Source organism: Lacerta agilis, chromosome 13 (assembly GCF_009819535.1).
Source record: "Lacerta agilis isolate rLacAgi1 chromosome 13, rLacAgi1.pri, whole genome shotgun sequence".
Taxonomy (NCBI): domain Eukaryota; kingdom Metazoa; phylum Chordata; class Lepidosauria; order Squamata; family Lacertidae; genus Lacerta; species Lacerta agilis.
In genome coordinates, this window is record NC_046324.1 from 43,151,757 (window position 1) to 43,172,456 (window position 20,700).

A 20,700-nucleotide genomic window follows, 5' to 3' on the forward strand; every position below is an offset into this window, starting at 1 on the left:
TGGGAACAGGTGTGCACAGCCAAAGAAAGCCCGTAAAAAAGAATGAAAATGAGCAAAAGAGCTTTCAAGCAGCCCTGCATTCCTCTGGAGCTTCCAACTGCAGCTATGGGCTGCTTGAAAGCCCTTTTGCAAAGGGCTTTAAAACAGCTTTGTGCTGGTGTTTCAACCTCCGGTTTTCAGAGGCTCGGAGAGCAGCCCTGGACTGTTTGAAAGCCCTTCAATTTTAGCAAGATTCCAATGCCTCCTGAATTCCAGTGCACTGGAATCCTTGGTTAAAAAGAAAGGGGGAAAGCTTTCTTTTATAGCAGAGGTTTCCGCACAACCTGGGGACAGCTCAATCAGTAGAGCATGAGACTCTCAATCTCAGTGTCGTGAGTTCAAGCCTCACGTTGGGCAAAAAAATTCTGCATTGCAGGGGTTTGGACTAGATGACCCTTGTGTTCCCTTCCAACTCTATGATTCTATGAATATCTATTAAATCCCTTCCTGAATCAGGAAAGGGATTGCTTGGAATGCTGAGAAACTGAGCATGATTTTACTCCAGTTCATCAGCTGATGAGCGAGGGTTCAATCCTGGCATCACTTGAAAGGCATGGTTTGGGGAAAATGGACCAATGGGCCAGCCTTTCCCCACACCTGACATGTAAGAAGCCTGAGAATGAAGGAAAAGGAAGGGAGATAAAGGAGAAAGGTCTGCTGCAGTGCTAAGCAGCATATGAAAACCAAGTACTAACTAACTAGTCCAGGCTTCCTCAGCCTCGGCCCTCCAGATGTTTTTGGCCTACAACTCCCATGATCCCTAACTAGCAGGACCAGTGGTCAGGGATGATGGGAATTGTAGTCTCAAAACATCTGGAGGGCCGAGTTTGAGGAAGCCTGCACTAGTCAGTTAAAATGTAATAAATGCATTATAAACACGTGACACCAGAGAGCAATGTAATGTAAAATTGCACTGAGAGCTATATAACATTTTAAAAGTGTTTTTTACAATCAGTGTAGATCCAGCCCAAGAATGAGTTGGACAAAATGTTGCAGGCAACTGAATCAGTCCGGAAGGATCCTGACCTTGGAGCCTGCTCCTGATCGCATTAACTTCCGCGTGGTTCTTCTCCATCTCGGCCAGCCTTGCGTTGGCTTCAGACAGGTTGTCTTCCAGCTTGCGGACATGAGCGTCAGCATTCATCTGCAGAGGATGTGGAGTGGATGGTATATAAAGCAAAGAGGTGCTCACATCCTTCTTACCTTTTCAAGAGAACCCAAGTCTTTGCGAACGGGAGAAACTGACCCTACCTTGGACTTCTGGATGGTCTCCATGCTGGCGCTGAGGTCTTCAATCTCGGCCTTCATGACCTGCTTGTCTTTCTCCAGCTTGGACTTCACCCTCTGCAGGTTCTCAAGGTGTTCAGTCATCTCCGCCATGGCGTCCGTGTGCTTCTTGCGGAGGGTGGAAGCCGTGGCCTCACTCTGCAAGGCAGCCTCCTCCAGCTCCCGGCGGAGCTTCAGCAGCTCGGCCTCCCGCTTCCGGTTCTGCTCGATCTGGAGGCAGGAAGGCATAGAGGGAGCGGGTGACCACCTTTCATCTGCGCAATGGGTTGAATGGCTCTGCTGTCTTGGCTCATGCATACCTGAGAGGTGGTCGCCCCGCCAGCCTCTTCCAGCCTGTCGGTGAGCTCTTCCAGTTCCCGGGAGATGTCGCTGCGCTGCTTCTCAACCTGAAGGAAGTTTGGGAAGGAACACATCTTAATACTGGTTTGTTCATTTAATTTTGCACTTCCAACATGTCTTGATGACCCCTGGACAGCTCGGTGTAGTAGTTAGGAAGAATAATAATAATAATAATAATACAGTCGTACCTCTACTTACGTATCCCTCTGAATATGGAATCCTCGGGTTATGGCCACGGCAAACCCAGAAGTGTATACTTCTGGGTTTCGCCCCGTGCGCATGTGCAGAAGCGCACCTCTATTTACGTGATTTTCGGGGTGCGAACAGACCCCTGGAACGAATTAAGTTTGTATCCGGAGGGTCCACCGTAATAGTAAACATACTAACTAATGCATCAATTAAAAGGACAAACTAAGCCCCCACCTGGGTGCCACAATTTAAGGATATTGTCAAGCTGGGACGTGTGCAGAGAAGGGCAAGCAAGATGATCAAGGGTCTGGAAACTAGGCCTTATGAGGAACAGTTGAAGAAGCTTGGTAGTTTGGTATGTTTAGCTTGGACAAGATGAGACTGAGAAGAGATATGAGAGCCACCTTCAGATATCTCAAGGGCTGTCCCATGGAAGTTGGAGCAAGTTTGTTTTTCCCTGCTCTGGAGAGTAGGACCTAAACCAATGGCTTCAAGTGACAAGAAAGGAGATTTCGACTAAACATCAGGGATAACTTTCTGAAGTAAGAGCTGTTCGACAGTGGAATGGGGTCCCTCAGGAGTTGGTGGACTCTCCTTTATTGGAGGTTTTTAAGCAGAGATTTCTGCCATGGATGCTTTAGTTGAGATTCCTGCATTGGACTAGATGATCCTCAGAGTTGTTCCCAACTCTATAATTATGAAAATATTAAACTCTACATTGCCCCACCTAGGCATCTTTAATATATTCTGTTCTGCTCTTTAGCTGATTTCAAACAAAACTCTTTCAGAGTTGGCCATTTGAAATTTCTTCTTTTTTTTTACCTGATTGTAATTACACTAAATGAGACCCAGTGCAATCTGCTGGATTGAACGTTGGGCTCAGAATCAGGAGATCTGGCCTTCGGATTACTGTCTAGCTTCTGGCTTCAGTTGCCCAGCCTGTAAAATGGAGATTGCAACGGCCTACCTTACAGGCTTGTTGTGAAGGCAAGTGTCGAAGCACTTAACAACACTGTGCACAACTGATTCATGTCACTGGCTGTTGAAAAGGGGGTAAAAAAAAAGTTACCTTTGCCCTTATGGAACGTTCTGCTTCAAGTTCTTCCTCCAGCTCTTCAATCCGGGCCTATGAGAAAGACATGCGAGGATCATGAGGCTTGGAGAAGTATTTGGGCAAAGAGTAAAAGCGGGGAAGCTAGCAAAGAAGGCTGTTCTTTCTGCCTCCCTCAGCCTCTTTCTCTTCTACCTGATGCTCCTTCAGTTTCCTCTGGAGTGTGGAGTTCAGGGACTGCTCATCTTCCACTTTGCCGGTGATAGAGTTGATTTCCATGTCTCGCCTGCAAGGGAAGATGATTGCACATTGTCCAATGATTCTGTTGCAGCGACAGAAGGAATCCTATCACCTTGGCCATGTACACGGCTGGGACAGGGGACCTGTGGCTCTCCAGATATTGTTTGACACCAACTCTCATCAGCCTTGAACACTATCCATGTAACAATATCTGGAAGGCAACAACTTCCCTATTCCAGATACATGGCAAGGGAGAGGGCCTTCTCTGTTGTGGCTCCCTGTCTGTGGGACACTCTCCCCTGGAAGGTCTGCCTGGCACCTTCATGGATATCTTTTCACTGCCAGGAAAAAGCTTACCTTAGCTCAGTCAGTAGAGCATGAGACTCTTAATGTCAGGGTCATGGGTTTGAGCCCCACATTGGGCAGAGGTTTCCAGCATTGCAGGGGGTTGGACTAGATGACCGTTGTGGTCCCTTCCAACTCTACAATTCTATTATTCCTCCAGGACTAAGATAACACTCTCTTTTTTGCTGTTGGGGTACTTGCCAAACACAGTGAGGTGTTCTTTTGTACATTTTGATGTGCATTCTGGTTTGTGTTTCTCAAATTACGGTAATATTATAATCTATTTATGCTTGTTTTCAAATATGTTGTAAATTGCTAGGAGACATCTGTGTAACGAGCCGTTAGCAAGCTGTGGCCCTCCAGGTGTGGTTGGACTCCAACTGCCACAAACCCCAGGGTTTATGGGAGTTGGAGTCTAAGAAAAATTAGTATAGCAACATTTTTTTAGTGTCTTCAACTTTTTCTTAGTACATCTTGGTGATATATCGAATGTAGATTCCCTCCAGATGCTGTCAGACTCAGATTCCCATCAGCTCCTGCATGACTAATAGTTAAGGGAGATGGGAATTGGAGTTCAACAACACCTGGAAGTCACGTTGTTGGCTGCCCCAGATATATGGGTAGCCCTAAACAGCCTCGGCCCAGTGTACCTGAAGGAACGTCTCCACCCCCATTGTCCAGCCTGGACACTGAGGTCCAGCTCCGAGGGCCTTCTGGTGGTTCCCTCACTGCGAGAAGTGAGGTTACAGGGAACCAGGCAGAGGGCCTTCTCGGTAGTGGTGCCTGCCTTATGGAATGCCCTCCTATCAGATGTCAAGGAAATAAACAATTATCTGACTTTTAGAAGACATCCCCTGTTTAGGGAAGTTTTTTATGTTTGGTGTTTTATCATGTTTTTAATATTCTGTTGGAAGGTGCGCGGAGTGGCTGGAGAAACCCAGCCAGATGGGCAGAGTATTATTATTATTATTATTATTATTATTATTATTATTATTATTATTATTATTATTTTCTCTGCTGGCCAGCCCACAGTTCCCTCCTACTTTAATTCCCAACCTCCTTCCTTGCAGTGTCACATGCCTGATCCACCCCCTCACTCACTTCTTCACCACCTCCTCCAAATCGAGCTTTGCCCTTTCCATCTCGTTGAGGTTCTCAATGGTCATCTTCAAGTCGCCCTCGGCCTTGCGGCGGGCCTTCTCCACCTCAGCACGAATCTTCTTCTCCTGCTCCCAGTTGTCCTCCAGCTGGTTGAAGAAATCAACCAAAAATCGAATTACAAAGGGAAGCAAAGCAAGGAGGAGGATGGGAAGGAACCACTGAGGTGGAACGCACGACACTCCTTTGGCGCAACGGAAAGGAGACACACCACGGGGAGGCAGTGTGGGGTAGTGGAGTGCCAGACTAGGACCTTGGCAGGCGAGGGTCCAAACCCTCACTCAGCCCTGAAGCTCCCAGGGGGACCGTGTGAGCCAGTGTCACAGACTGGCTGGATGCAGAGGAATGGTGGGAGGAACCAAGTGGGGAAACCCCAAGGGCTCAGAGTCCGGGAGGAGTGGTGGGACGACGAGGAGTGGTCAGAGGGAGAAGAGAGAGAAGCCTGGGAAGAGGAGGTGTCGGAAGCTGAAGAGGTCACAGGGTTTGGTGAGCAGGGAGAGTCTGTGGCAGAGAGCAGTCCAGAAGCAGAGGCAGAAGCAGAGGCTGAAGAGGAGAGGAGGGGGGGCCAAGAGGCAGAGATGAGCCAGGTCGCTAAAGAAGCCAGGGAGTCTTCCCCTCCTGCTGTGACCAGCTCTCTCTGCCCTTGCCGGTCTCCCGGAACATGAAGAGGAATGAAGAGGGAGGAACAATCTCTTTTGCTTGCCCTGAATCTACTATACCTTATTGGGGCTCCTGGAGGTCACAAGCCCCTCCCTCTGCGCACGCGTGCGCGCGCACACCCTGTGCTTTTGCTAATGCCACATGGTTTCCAGTCACATATCCACTGCGCATAGGGCGGGACAGTGTAGAATCTCAAGGCGTTATGACAAGTGCCGTAGGCCAATGGCAGATCAAGACAGCACCCCAGTCGACCAATCGGTACTGACCTCATGTATCTGGGTGCTAAGTTTGCTGTTGTTTTTGGTGAGATGATTCACTTTATCCTCCTCAGCCTGAAGGTCATCCAGAGTTTTCTAAGGAGAGACGGAGAACAAGGGAAACTTGTCATGGCCAAAGGGAACTAAAGAGAAGCCGGAGGGGGGGGGTGTTCCTCTTTGAGATCAGGCCATATGATCTGATCTGGCCATCCAAGAAATGTTTCTGGCTCTCGAAATTTTGACAGAAGTCTCTCTCTCTCTCTCTCTCTCTCTCTCTTGCACACACACACACACACACACACAACCCAATAGACACAGCACAGGAGCTGACAGAGAGGTTTCGACCTCACACGCCAGCCCAGCATCCTGATGGGGATTCACACTCTCTCCTCTTCCTGGTAAGGTAAAGGTAAAGGGACCCCTGACCGTTAGGTCCAGTCATGGACGACTCTGGGGTTGCGGCGCTCATCTCACTTTATTGGTTGAGGGAGCCAGTGTACAGCTTCTGGGTCATGTGGCCAGCATGACTAAGCCACTTCTGGCAAGCCAGAGCAGTGCACGGAAATGCTGTTTACCTTCCCGCCGGAGCGGTACCTATTTATCTACTTGCACTTTGACGTGCTTTCGAACTGCTAGGTTGGCAGGAGCAGGGAACGAGCAATGGAAGCTCACCCCGTTGCGGGGATTTGAACCACTGACCTTCTGATCGGCAAGCCCTTGTCTCTGTGGTTTAACCCACAGCGCCACCCGCAACCCCTTCCTGGTAGGGTTTGGCAAGTTGGTCCCTTTCATTTCTCTCAGTTGCTCGTTTTTCCAAACTTGAATTCAGTTCCCACATTTCTGCAGCAATTTGCAGTTTCATTTAAATAATAATAATAATAATAATAATAATAATAATAATAATAATAATAATCAGGGAAATTCACCTGCATTTTAAGTGACAATTGTTCCTAATAAACACCAGCAACAAACTACACTTCCTAGGATTCTTTGGAGGAAGCCATGCCTGTCGAAGTGGTATAGCAGTGCTTTAAATGTATAGTCCAGATGTGGCACAAGGTCCCCTGAGAGAGATTTCCTCGGAAAGGCAGCCTATAAATATCTATCTTTTTTTGGTTTTGTCTTTATGGTACAGCTTGTGACTGGGCTTTCTTACCTGGTGCAACTCCTCCAGAGCCCGCTTCTCCTTCTGGAGTTTGGTGACAGAGTCTTCCCGTGCCGAAAGGTCCGTGGTCAGGGTTCTGACTCTGTGGTCCAAAGCCTGGAGGGGAGAAGGGAGACCTATTAATGTAGGCCCAACCCCAGCACCCAAGTCTGTTTAGCCATTGCAAAATCCAAGACCAGGCGCCAACCGAAAGAGGGAACTTGCCATTTTATCAGGACCCCACAAGATCGAAACTCAAATCTCTGGCACTGAACCTTATCCACTCTCCTTCTTTGGATGTTTTAGGCGGAAGTTATAAACTGTTGAAAAGCCACAGGTTCCTCCCATCCCAATAGCAACCCTAGAGTCTGCATCGAGAAAGGATGTCCAGAATAGATTTCCCGCATGGTGCCAGATTCTAGGAAGACTTACCTGCTTCTCTTTCTCTGTCTTGGCGAGGGTGGTTTCTAGCCCCTCAAGGTCCCTCTTGAGATCAGTGAGCTCTCCCTCCAGTTTGCGCTTGTTGGCACCCAGGGACGCGGCTGCGCCTTCCTCCTCCTCCAAGCGCTCTTTCATGTCTGAGATCTGACCCTCCAGGTCCATCTTGGATTTCATCATTTGGGTCAGGCGTTCCTCAGCATCCATCAGATTCTCTTGCTCCTGAAAGGGGACAGGGAAACGGTGACCCAAGGACCAGTCCTTCCCATAACTGTAGAGGTTTGAAGACACTAGCAGGATTGAAATAAACCCTACGACATGGACTTGATGAAACAGGAAGAAACTACCAGAGGGAGGAGAAGGTGTACCAGGAATGGAAGAATTTTAAAGACTATTTAAATAAGTGTGTAAAATTGAATATTTGAGCAGAATTAGCTAAATGAATCGGCTTTAGCTAGATGATGTTAGATAAAATTGTGTATAAGAAATATTGTTATGAACGATTTAATTGTTTAAGAATTTTAGGATGTGTAGTATATGTGAAGAATTATAAGTGATTAATTGCCCCAAAGATTTTAAGAAGTTTGGTTAATGTTTACGGAAAAAAGATACAAAGTTACTAAAGTATATTGATTTTGAATGCAGCCGAGTGAGCGGGGGAGGTCCCCGGTTAAAGAAGATCAAAACTAGAAGAGATAAGGATTAATGTATGTTTTTGTTTATCTAGGTAGGTATAAGTTTTTTTTTGTTTATTGTATTTTTGTTTAATTGTTTGTTATGTTCTTTTTTCAATGTGTATATGTGTATGTGTATTGTTTCTTTCTTTATGCTAAAAAATAAAAAATCTTATAAAAAAAAGAAAAGAAACAGGAAGAAACTGTGAGAGTAGATTGGACAGGAAAGCCTGTTGTCGGGACGGAGGGAAGTCACAGCTCGGTAGAGCGATGGGAAAGAAGATGTGTAAAAGATTGTTGAAATTTGCTGTTTATTGGTTTGTTAGTTTTTTTGCGGTTTAAGGTGAAAATTTAATAAAAAGTATTAAGTATGCCATGGGTTACTTCCGGGTTTGGCGTTTCACGCATGAGCAGAAGCGTGAAATCGTGCCACGCACATGCGCAGATGCGGCACTTCAGGCTGCGCTCTGCTCCTGTTGCGAATGGGCCTCCGGAACGGATCCTGTTTGCAACCAGCGGTACCACTGTATTTACACAATCAGCGGGCAGATTTTCACAACGACGACTGCGGCAACCGTGAAAATACATCCACCGGGGGTGTGAGCGCCACCACGCCAATCCGCCCGGGGGGGGGGGGTTTCGTCACCACCGCTAGGCATGACACCCGGGGCGGACCGCATCCCCGCACCCCCCTTGCGACACCCCTGAGCTGGAGGCAGTGCCAGTCGCTGGAAGCCACAGGACGGGAGACAGCTGATGGTCCTGCTTATGGGCTGCCCACAGGTGTGTCTGGTTGGCCACTGTGAGAACAGGATGCTGGGCTAGATGGAGCCTTGGTCTGGTCCAGCAGGCTCTTCTGATGTTCAGTCCCCCTCCTCCAAACTATTTGTTATAGAACATCTTACACAAGTTCGGGAGTGGGGGACACACCATAGCAGCCAGTTGGCAGGAGAACTTTCCAATGTGTTTGGGTGGTGGACAAGGTTTAGGCCAGGCTTCCTCAACCTCGGCCCTCCAGATGTTTTGAGACTACAATTCCCATCATCCCTGACCACTGGTCCTGCTAGCTAGGGATCATGGGCGTTGTAGGCCAAAAACCTGTGGAGGGCCGAGGTTGAGGAAACCACGTATCACATAAAGACAACACCATCTCTGCTGTCTCTCATTACAAAGGAAACACGAACCCTGCGTAAGCGCCTGGAACTCCTAGAATCTTGCAGCGCTCGAGATGCATCAATCTGATGTCATTACTTGAGTTCAAAGACACATTCCAGCCAAGTGAGAAGACTGAATGAGGATTTGATGTGAGACGGATTGGGGGCGTGGCCTGGGAAGAGTTCCAAGGGCCAGCTAGAGAGGCCCGGGGGCCGTATTGGTCCCACAAGCCAGAGCTTTCTCACCCCAGCCCTGGAAAGTGTTTTGGTGACTCACGGCCTGCAGCTGGATGGTTAAGTCATTCTTCTCCTGGCTGAGGGTGTTTGTCTTTTCTTCCAGCTCTTTGACACGGTCCATCAGCTCCTGCGTCTTTGACATGGCGTTCCTCAGCTCCTCCTCCTTTTCTTTCATCTCCTCCTCTTGCCGGGCCACATTCAGCAGAGGTTTGACCTATGGAGAAGGGGACCCAGGGCCACAAAGTGAGCATCGGGGGCCCAGGCAGGTTCCCCATCCCCGCATTGCCATAATAACTCAGCAAATCAAAATTCTTAGATCCAGGCTTGCTCTTCCACAAATGGTAAAGTTCCTTCCCATTGCAGAAGGATCTTTGATCTAGCAGAGGGTCCTTCTGATGGGGGGGGGGGGGGCGGAGAGGTGAACTTTGCCAGTTCCTCATCTAACCAGCATCACCTCCTACTTTGTTCCACGGGAACTTCTGGAACAGATGGGAGAGAGATGTAGGCATTGCCGAAGAGGCAATTTTAAAAATGATTTGGAACACAATGAACATTCAGATGAAGGCTAAATATTTTATTAAATAGCCCAAAGAAACTACAAAGCACTGTTATTCTCTTATTCAGTCTTTGGTTTCTGGGGACTTTGGTGTGAAGCCTGAAGATGGTATGGGGGGGGTGGGGGTAACTGGTGCACAGAACTTCTGAGGTCCAGCCTGTGCAGCAGTTTCCCCTAACCAATGTGTTTTGGGTGCTTCCACACATCTATTCCAACCAAAGTAACTGATGCTGTTACATAAGCCGTAGCTGGTGTTTGGGTAGCACATCCATTGCCCAACAGATTGAAAGACTAACCAATATTGGCAGGAAGCTAACAGAAATAAGGTAACTCCCTTATTCTAGGTGCTTTATTCCAGCCTAATCTTAAAAGATTAACATCCTCACACAGTGCCAACTCAATAGAGCAAGGCGTGAGAAACTACAAGGTTATGGCATGATCAGAATGAGTCAGTTAAAGGCCCAGACACGCAGGATTTCTAAGTATTACAGGGGCATGTGAAGACAAAACACTGGGCACGACCCCAAGCTCCACGAGATAACAAGAATCTTCTTCAATACGACACTACAGCGTAGGGGGGAATTAAGCAGGGGCAGGAGAATAGCCTTCCTTCCAATTCCACCAGCGTTTTGCTCACAGGATCTCTGGATCCAAGCCACTCTGGGATTTTCTGGTTGGATATTAACTACTTATGGTGAGCTGCTTTGGGGTCTCTCTGCTGAAAAACCACGTACCTGTTCATTTTTTAAATACAGAAACGAATGAAAGGAAACCTCTTATTTTGGTTAACTAATGAAATTTATAAACTGCTTAATAGAAATAAATCTCTAAGGCATTTTCAAGAAGCAGTGCAATTTAAAAAAAAAATACATTTTGCACTTCACATGGCTCCCATGTTGTACTGCAAAACCCCAGCTTCTTTTCACATGAGAAACGCTCCTTCCCTTAACGAAGGGGCTGATAAATTCTCCTCCTGTTTTCTTGTTCTCCAGAACTTCCCTGGTCACCAACCCAGCTCCTCCCTCTTGGACCCACAATGCTGAGCTGGGTTGCTTTGCCTCACCTTGTTATATAGCTTCCACCAGCCCCAGTACCGCATCTGCAAGAACTTGCGGACATTCCTCTGGATAAGCATAAGGCCCAGCCTGCAATGGAAAGGAAAAAATGGGTTGCGGAGTCCATCATCACCTGGAGGGACCTAGTTTCCCTGCCCCTTGATTTAACCCAACCAGCAGATTCTTACCACCACCACCCACCTACAATGGGACTACATTAATAGGTGGGCTGAGCCACCCACCTGTCCATCACCTGACACCATCAAGAGATGCAGAGGCGACCTCAAAGGGACTCCCTCTCAGTGCCCATCAGTGCCAATCAGCTGATTGGTGCCGGCCTATACAGGGGCTGCTCACAATACCTATCAGCTGATCGCTGCCGACAGCAGCCCATTAGTGAGGAACTCCCTAGTGATGCTGAGCTAAGCCACTTCTTTACCTGTCATCACATATGGGACATTGCTTGAAGCGGGGCCAGTTGCAGATAAGTAATAACTCACATGGCATTAGTGGCATTAACCCTTTATTCAAAGAAACAAAGCCCAGGAGACTAGGCCTAGTGAGAACAGCAACTCTTCCCAGTAGGTCTTGCCCCAATGAGGCAATTGCGAGGACTGAAGGTCCCCTCCTTCCCACCACCCCCTAAGACGCCTACTCCCCTGGTTCTTTCCCAAGCATTCTGAGACTCTGCCAAAAGTCTGTCTCTGCTCTGCCCTCTGCATACCTCTTCTGGTCCTGGGAGACCAGGTGGGAGGGCAATTTGTAACAGCAGGAGGGGGAGATGCATTGCCTTCTTCAGCCTTTTTCACTTGGGGGTTCCCCAGCTGCTGCCTCCCAACATTCCTCTGCATCCAGCCAGAGGCAGGGGTGTGTGTGTTGGAGGGCAATGGCTTTGCCAGACCTAATTAGGACCCTTGCCAAGCACAATTAGGCCTGCAGGCTGGGGGTTCCCCATCCCCCGATTTAAACTAGGTGTTCCCCATCCCCTGATTTAAACTGGGGTGGGGGTGGGGTTTCCTGGCTCACAGAGTCCCTTCCCTGGCACTACATTGAACTGTGCCAGCCAGGCCCAGCACCACAAGCTACAAGGGTTTCTCCCAAGGAGCAAAGGGCTGATCCAGAGGGCAAGGGAAGCGCTACCTCCTGTCTAGCATCTTCTTGAACTCAATCCTCATCAGGAAGCCCCGGCCGCGGCACTGCAGCATGGTCATGATCTTCGCCAAACGCTCGTCTCGCATGTCTTCCAGCTTGGCCAAGATTCCAGCGCGGAAGAAGACCTATGAAAGCAAGGAGCCACACGCCCATCAGGACATTGGCAGGAGAATGATCGCACAGCCAGCTCACCCTGTTTCACATATGATTCTCAAAGGATACAGAGACCACTTCTACGAGAAGCCATGGACAGGGGGGAAACAGCTCCCCCAATGGGAACAGTAAGGCCAGACTGAAGCCTGCCGTACCTTTGTATGCCCAATTTTGTACTCATTCTCTCCCAGGTCCAGAGATCCCAGGAGAAGTTCTGAGGCCTTCTTGTTGTCCACGAATCCCTGAGGGATCACGTTGGGGTTCAGCACCTGGTACCTGACAAGAGAAAGACACAAGTGGCCACTGAGAGGCTTTCAAGAACCAAAATCTGGTGGCTGGTGGGCCACAGAACAGCTAAGAAAAGTGGGGGGGGGGGTAACGGCCAGTAAGGCAACACAGATTGGGACCAGCCTTGCTCTGCCAGGTCCCCAACCCAGCTAAACATGGGAGCAAATCAAGAGAGGAGGGGTAAGGCATGGAGTGCATTGTGGCAGGGCATGGGATGAACTCTGCTGCCATGCATCTCACCACCCTGAGTTCCCCCACAGCCCCCTCCTCTCTTTCGTGCTAAGTTCCAGCAATCTGCTGGGTTCGGATGCTTGAAGAGCCACAATGCCTCACCTTCTGGCAGGACCAAGCCAGCAGGAAATCACACTAAGCAAGCTGGAGTTTATTAGCAAAAACAGGATCTACACAGGGATGTCAGACCAAATGAGCATAGCAGCTTATCTCCAGTAAGACTTGCTCCTATGTAGCAGCTGCAGAGACTGAAGGTCACTGCAACCCCACAGATGCCTAAGTCCCCATCTTTCCAGGGGGGTTTTTCCCAAGCAATCAGAGACTGTGCCTGCACATCTCTCCTCCGCCCTCTTCAGGCCTCTTCTGAGGGGAGAGAGACTTTCTGTAGGCAATGGCTTTCCCACCTGCCTTGCCCCACCCTCCAGCCCCAGACCATGACTTTGAGAAGCAACTGGGAAGAGAGTAGCTCAGGGATAGCTTTTAAAGATAATTTTATGGGTTTTGTGTCCTCGTTTCTCAATCTGATCCTTTTGCATGGTTTTGTATGTTTTGTGGTATTTTATGCATTGTGATTTGCTGTTATTTTATTGATTATAAATTAGTAACTCTTTATTGTAACTGATAAGCATAAACAGTTTAATTATTATTTCCTCATGCTTAATTTTACTGTTTGCTATTGGATTCTAAAGGATTGTCGAATATTGCTTTATTTGATATAAGTCGCCTATTTTAAAGTTACTGTGACTTTTCACATAGTATCTGATTGTTACTATTAATGTTTGATGGTCTGTTATTATTATTGTGTGTTGAAAGCTGCCAAGAGTGGCTGGGGCAACCCAGCCAGATGGGCAATGTATAAATATAAAAGTATTATTATTATTATTATTATTATTATTATTATTATTATTAGAGACCAGGACGGAGGGGAGCTTGTTGAAGCAGGAGGGGGAGCCCCCTCCATGCCTCTTTACCAGCCTGACTCATCTCCGCCTCTTGGTCTCTCTCCTCCCCATCTCCTGTTTCCACCTCTGATTCTGGCCTTCTCTCTGCCACAGACTCTCCCTGCTCACTGAGCCCTGTTACCACTTCAGCTTCTGACACCTCCTCCTCCAAGGCTTCTCTCTCTTCTCCCTCTGACCAGTCCTCGTCGTCCCACCCCTGGCTCTGAACCTTTTCCCCCGGGGGTGTTAGGAAATTCCATTCCACCTTAAGTTGCAGACATGGAAATGTTGCGTGTCATATGTCTGTTTACACACCAGCTGGGAACTTCCGTTTGTGTATAGCTTTTGTTTTTGCTTTTGAGACTCTCTCCCAGGAGACAAAGGAGAGCCCTACATGTTTTTCTTTGCTCGATAAATCTGCTTGTAAATATGCTTACACAAGCCACTTCCGTTGCGCTGCACGCTCTGCTAATATTGTGTGCTCAGGCTTCAGATAAGTCTGAGTAGCTGATTTTATGTCGCACCAGAGACCGCAGAGAGGGCATGCTCCAGCTGGGGGCTAGCCAGCTGGCCTCCCGACTCCCTCTGGATGCCGACAGGGGGTTCACCAGCTGGTTCCTCCCACCATTCCTTTGCGTCCAGTCGGTCCATGACACCTGCACCCCCTTAGCAGCTACTACTGAGAAGTGGGTGCAACAAACACTTCACCCGTAGCTCAGCTAGGGCTGGAGGAGAATTTTGTTCAGTCTGGTTGTTTTTTAAGCAATCCATCTAACTGGCAGCTCCAGTCAACATGGCCAACGACGAGGCCAGGTGGGGTTGTACTAGCTCATCAACACCAGGAGAGCAACAAGCATTCCATCCCCACCCTAGAAATGGATGGCATATTGATGACGATATTCACCTTTGCTTGAACTCAGGGTACTGCAACCTGTTGGGGAAACCTTTCCGGCAAATACGGATACCTTCCAAGACGCCGTTACAGGCTAGCTGGTGCAAAATCAGGTGCGCATCCACCACGCCTGCGAAAGACAGAGCACAACGTTTCCATATCACAGCTGCAAGAGCAAAAACTGCTGCAGGACTGTTGCCTGATTTCTTGAACGAGACTGGCTCAGTAAGGGCCGAGTGAATTAGGATGCTACCTTGGAAGCTAAAGAAGAGGCGCTCAAGCAAATGAAGTGCTGGAGGGAAGGGGTCTCTAATCAGAGCCCCCGGGAGCCAGTCTTTTAGATGCTTTGCTTCCCGTGCCGCAGTGTGCTTGGCAATTCACCAAGCCAAGTGGACGATGCTCCATGGAACAAGGTGTTTCAGCCTGAATGCAGTCAACTGACCCCCTCCCAAGTCAACTGGGACAAATAATGTCTCCTCTTCTGCCCAAATGGTTGTTCAGAATTCAGGATGCTGCTGATATGAATAAACCAACTTAACTTATTCATAAAAGCAGCACCCCATATTCTAAACAACCATTATATCTGTGCAAGAAAGGGCCATGTGTCTGAGAGGAATGGATAGCTGCTGCATCTTTCTGGAAAGGGAAAAAAAATGGAAGAGGATGCGTGGTCTCATTCATTATTTTAGTAACTGCTTGTTTGTTTTCTCGGGCTTTCCTAGAGCATTAGGACTGGACTTCTTATGCCCTGTTAGACTGTGGGATTGGTTTAAAATGCATTTTACTTTTGTAAACTGCTTTGTGACATTCCTTTGAATGCAAGCAGTGCAGAAGTACGAAAAATAAATGAATTAAAAGAATTATCTGGCCTAGAACCGATGACTTCCCTCCTCTTTTGTTTGTTATTTACGGTGTGCTGAGTGGTTATTTAACCAGCCCTGCTTATATAACTACCTTTCTCTATATTTACAATTTTTGAAAGGGAAAGAAGAACAGCAAAGCCCCATACCGGACTGCTTGAACTCATTTGGAACGATGCAGCGGACGAAATGAGGGGCTGTGCTGTGCAAGGTGGCCATCAGCTTGTTCAGCTGCTCCTGAAACATGAAGAGGAAATGGAATGGGGGGGGGATAGTCAGGCGGGGGGAGAATATTGCATTCATGTCATAAAATTTCTACACTGTTTGATTGCACACACAAAAACCAGACAAACAACAAGAAGAAGACACCTCAAGGTGGTTTACACAAAAAGAGTGAAATAAAATCATTGGTGAAAAACTGTTAAAAACAACTATGTAAAACAATCAGGAAAAACTAAAATCCGATTCAGGCACACATCAGCATTCTACGTTTTCAGGCAAACTTGTCTAAGAAAAAATGTGTTTAGCAGGCGCAGAAAAGTGTACAATGAAGGCACCTGCCTGGTATTAATAGGGAGGAAGTTCCGAAGGGCGGATGCTGCCACACGAAACAATCAATTTCTTACAAATGTTAAAACAAAATAAAAAATTCTTTCCAGTAGCACCTTAGAGACCAACTGAGTTTGTTCTTGGTATGAACTTTCGTGTGCATGCAGATACACTGAAACAGAAGTCTGTTTCAGTGTATCTGAAGAAGTAAACTCAGTTGGTCTCTAAGGTGCTACTGGAAAGAATTTTTTATTTTGTTTCGACTATGGCAGACCAACACGGCTACCCACCTGTTACAAATGTTAAACAGGTATCCTGTGACACCTGTCACAGTGCCGGCTTTGTGCCAGACAGAAGCAGCCGAGTGGGGGCATGGTGCCAGGTGATCTCGCAGATAAACCGGTCCCAAGTTGTTATAGGGCTTGATTGTTGCTGGCACCCGTCTTTCTCGAGAGACAATGCAGTGCGCCTCCGCGGGGGGAAGTCAAACTGCTGTGTTAGCAGCACCAAAGTGACCTCTCCGGGGCGCAAACCTAGGAAGTGTGTATGGAGATGACAAGACCCACCCCACCCCCTGGCCTGGCTGATGTGGTCCAAAGGAAAGCAGAGCAAGACATCTAGCACCAGCCCAGCTGCAGGAATTGCCGGAAGGAGGTGTGCAAGGAGCCATCCAACCGCCTTAGGGTCTCCACTCTGGATTTGTGTAGGGTTGACTCCTTAGCCTTTTCTTCTCCTGAAGATATCTCACAAGGCAGCGGAGGGCTTGATACACTAATGGTAATACCTTGAACTTGGCCTGGTAGGGATTGCCTTCGTTTTTCCGGCCAGCAATCCTGAAGGCCCCCCCAGAGCCAAACATCCCTGCTCCAGAACTGTACAGGTGAAACTCAAAAAATTAGAATATCATGGAAAAGTCCATTTATGTAAGCAATTGTTTTCATTAGCTACCGGAGTGTAATATATGAGATAGACTCAAGACATGCAAAGCGAGATATGTCAAGCCTTTATTTGTTATGATTGTGATGATTATGGCGTACAACTGATGAAAACCCCAAAGTTGAAATTGTTAATTTGGGGTTCTCGTCAGCTGTACGCCATAATCATCACAATTATAACAAATAAAGGTTTGACACATATCTCGCTTCGCATGTCATGAGCCTATCTCATATATTAGTTTTACCTTTTAAGTTGAATTACTGGAAGAAATGAACCTTTCCACAATATTCTATTTTTTCGAGTTTCACCCGTAGGTCACCACACCAGTTGCTGGGTTTCTGGCTGGTTCTCAGACCGCTGCCACCCTCAACACACACACACACACACACACACACACACACACACACACACACACACTCCACAGGAGCAAAAGAAGTCCCTCATGGCTATCCACTGATGCCGAGGACGGAGGTGGAGCTTCTCTTACCAGGTTAGACTTACCCTATAGAAGTTGGAGACAGTCATAAAGGAGGACCCCCTTTTCTGCTTCTTGGTTGTTCCAGCTGAGGAAAACATGGAACTGAAGATGATTCAAGTGTATATGGAAATAAATTCATGTATACACAAAACCTAGGATCATCGAATCATAGAATCATAGAGTTGGAAGAGACCACAAGGGCCATCCAGTCCAACCCCCTGCCAAGCTGGAAACACCATCAAAGCATTCCTGACAGATGGCTGTCAAGCCTCCGCTTAAAGACCTCCAAAGAAGGAGACTCCACCACACTCCTTGGCAGCAAATTCCACTGTCCAACAGCTCTTACTGTCAGGAAGTTCTTCCTAATGTTTAGGTGGAATCTTCTTTCTTGTAGTTTGAATCCATTGCTCCGTGTCCGCTTCTCTGGAGCAGCAGAAAACAACCTTTCTCCCTCCTCTATATGGCATCCTTTTATATATTTGAACATGGCTATCATATCACCCCTTAACCTTCTCTTCTCCTTAATGCTTCCCTATTTTCATCCTCAGAGGCTGAGGGGTTACTAAGGCGACCGTTTCAGTACAGTCGTACCTTGGAAGTCGAACGGAATCCGTTCCAGATTTGTTCGAAAACCCAATCGTGGCTTCTGATTGGCTGCAGGAAGCTCCTGCAGCCAACCAGAAGCTGCGGAAGCCCCATCAAACGTTCGGGTTCCGAAAGAATGTTCACAACCGAGAACAATCACTTCCGGGTTTTGATCGTTAGGGAGCCAAAACGTCCGAGTTCCAGGGCGTTCGGGATCCAAGGTACGACTGTACTCGCAGAAACAATGCTTCTGATGGGGTATTGGTAATGTGACTTTGCAACAACAACCTTCATAGGCAGGGAGGTTCCCAAGTTGACAGAATTGTAGAATCAGAGAATTGTAGAGTTGGAAGGGACAGCGTGGGTCATTTAGGGCCACCCCCTGCCGTGCAAGAATCTTTTGCCCAATGTGGTCTTGAACCCGCAACCCTAAAATTAAGAGTCTTGTGCTCTACTGACTGAACTGTCTGTCAAGGAAGGAGAGGGGGTACATAGCTCAGCAGCACAACAACCCTGTGAGGGAGGTTAGCCTTAGAGACAGCCAGGCATTAAGCTTCATGGCAGAGTGGGGTCTAGAACTCCTTTCTCTCGGGTCTGAATCCAGTACTCTAACCATTACACCACACTGCCTGGCAGTCCACAATATCTGAAGTCCACCAGGTATAGTGGCCAGAACACCGTACCAGGGAGACTTTGGGCAAGTCACGCTCTCTCAGCTTAACTTTACCTGGTGGGGTTGTTGTGAGGAAATAGGACAACCTAACCGGAGTTGTTTGCTGGGATTGGGATAGGAAATGCAAGCAAAGAGATCCACACACCTGCGGCCTCCTCTTCTTTGAAGAGAGTGCAGAGCAGGGCCATCCCGGACTTCTGAAACAAGCCCACCACCGTTTCATTCAGGGGGTCCTTGTTCTTCTCCAGCCACCCGCTGATATTGTAACCCACCTGGAGCCAGAAAGGAGAGGAAAAGGTGGGGATGGTGGCACTCAGGAACTACATGACCGCAACACCTAGCTCTGTCTTCCGAAACCTGGTGCCCTCAGGATGTTGCTGGGATACAAGCCTCATTTCAGACACATGGTTTATATACTTATGTATGTGTTTGCCTTGTACATTAATGAACATTTACTCTATATTTGAAACCTTAGAATTCTTCTAACAGTATACAAATCTATCTATCTATCTATCTATCTATCTATCTATCTATTCAAGATGGGTGTGCGGATGCGAAGGCCTTGCTCCGTAACTGCTTGACCAGTTGTCTTCAAATTTGGACACAACATTCCTTGGCCATATGGGAAGGTTCTTAGCTAACTAGATTGCAAAAATATCACACCTTTCCCAGGTAAATCTGTGAACTTGTGCAACAAAACCAGCGCCCTCCAGTGGACGTCAAAGGAACACACACTTTACAACAACAGACTTCAGAAGAGGGTGGGAGGGGGAGCAGAACTTGAGATCGCCTCAGCCAATAGGCTGTTGGTGGGGGAGGGGCCGAATCAAACTTTAGCTACCACCGCCATAACAACTCCTTGCCTCAGGCTCGGACAATTCCCATTTTAAAACAGTGAGCAACAGACGTGAGAGTGCGGAGGTGACGGAACAAATCACAGCACAGGAGTTCAACAGAACAACCTGTGGAGAGCCAGGCGAAACCAGGGGGCGGGGGTGGGGCAGAGAGAAGGGAGGTAGGAGATCAACACAGTTTTGGAGTGACCATGGAGAGTGCAGGGGAGGGGAACAAATCACAGCACATGAGTGGAAGACGAAAAGGGGGGGGGACTGAGAGGAGGCACGCAGAAGTTCATCAGGATAAGCTGTGGGAAACCAGGCGAAAACGGGAGGGAAAGACTGAGAGGAGGCAGGCTTAAGTTCATCGGGATAACGTGTGGGAAACTAAGCAAAAACGGGGGGGAGGGAAGACTGAAATGGGGCACGGGAGTTTGTGGGGATAAGCTGTGGGAAACCAGGTGAGAATGGGGGGGGGGAGAGCCACAGCAAGGCGTGGCCGGGCCAGCTAGTTTAAATAATAATAATAATAATAATAATAATAATAATAATAATAATAATACTCACTGTGCCAGCATAATGCACCAGCTCAAAGTGGGCTTCGGCCCCTTTGCCTTTGCCTCCTTTGGGCTTCAGGAAGTTGGGAGACTTGCCCAGATGATTGTCATAGAGAGCAGCCTTGAAGGTAGCATCGGTTGCCTTGGGGAACACACACTGCTCTTCAAGGATGGAGAAGATGCCCATGGGCTGGAGAGAAGGAGGACCCAGTAAGAAACACACACACACACACACACACACACACACGCCATGGATTTAAATAAATTCTCCCAGCCACATGGTGTTTGCAAAATCAGCGGCAAAAAGAAAACCATAGAGTAGCGATTTGTCAGGTTTTCTGGACATCTTAGAGTTAATAATGCAAGAGGCGTTCTGATCCTGGGAGTTTAGCCTTGCCCACTGTAATACGGGCACTTTTCCTTTGTCTAGAAAAGGGGAGGTTTGGTTTCACTTTCCCCTTCTCTGCATTCATTCTGCCTTATTGCTTTGTGTTACTGCTGAATGTTAGTTTGCTGCAAGCATGCAGCTCAAGTCTGGAGGACTTGTGTGTGTGTGCTACTAAATAAAGTCTAGTTTAGTTTAGTAGCACTGGCGTCTGTCAAGTTATTTCACGACGCCACGGAGAGGCAGACCTAAAAAGCCATCGTGACGCTGTGCTTAACTCTGCAACTGGAGAACGCTAAGGGCGAAGCAGAAGTGTGCCTGGGCGCCATTGATGTCGGAGACGATCGTAAAGGTGATTGAT

General features: G+C 47.8%; 1 protein-coding gene across 1 annotated transcript in view; it reads right to left on the reverse strand.

Annotated features, from left to right (window-relative positions):
* Positions 1–20,700, reverse strand: part of LOC117056643 (myosin-16) — a 54,675-nt gene that overhangs the window by 15,025 nt on the left and 18,950 nt on the right. The window contains exons 13-30 of the mRNA XM_033167196.1: positions 19,965–20,144; positions 18,707–18,833; positions 17,327–17,388; positions 15,490–15,577; positions 14,493–14,610; positions 12,284–12,404; positions 11,964–12,100; positions 10,832–10,913; positions 9,253–9,426; positions 7,142–7,369; positions 6,722–6,826; positions 5,575–5,661; positions 4,592–4,737; positions 3,101–3,191; positions 2,924–2,980; positions 1,626–1,712; positions 1,291–1,536; positions 1,066–1,183 (exon numbers count right to left, since the gene is read on the reverse strand). Coding sequence (XP_033023087.1) covers positions 1,066–1,183; positions 1,291–1,536; positions 1,626–1,712; positions 2,924–2,980; positions 3,101–3,191; positions 4,592–4,737; positions 5,575–5,661; positions 6,722–6,826; positions 7,142–7,369; positions 9,253–9,426; positions 10,832–10,913; positions 11,964–12,100; positions 12,284–12,404; positions 14,493–14,610; positions 15,490–15,577; positions 17,327–17,388; positions 18,707–18,833; positions 19,965–20,144 — 2,254 coding nt within the window. The remainder of the gene's footprint in view (positions 1–1,065; positions 1,184–1,290; positions 1,537–1,625; positions 1,713–2,923; positions 2,981–3,100; positions 3,192–4,591; positions 4,738–5,574; positions 5,662–6,721; positions 6,827–7,141; positions 7,370–9,252; positions 9,427–10,831; positions 10,914–11,963; positions 12,101–12,283; positions 12,405–14,492; positions 14,611–15,489; positions 15,578–17,326; positions 17,389–18,706; positions 18,834–19,964; positions 20,145–20,700) is intronic.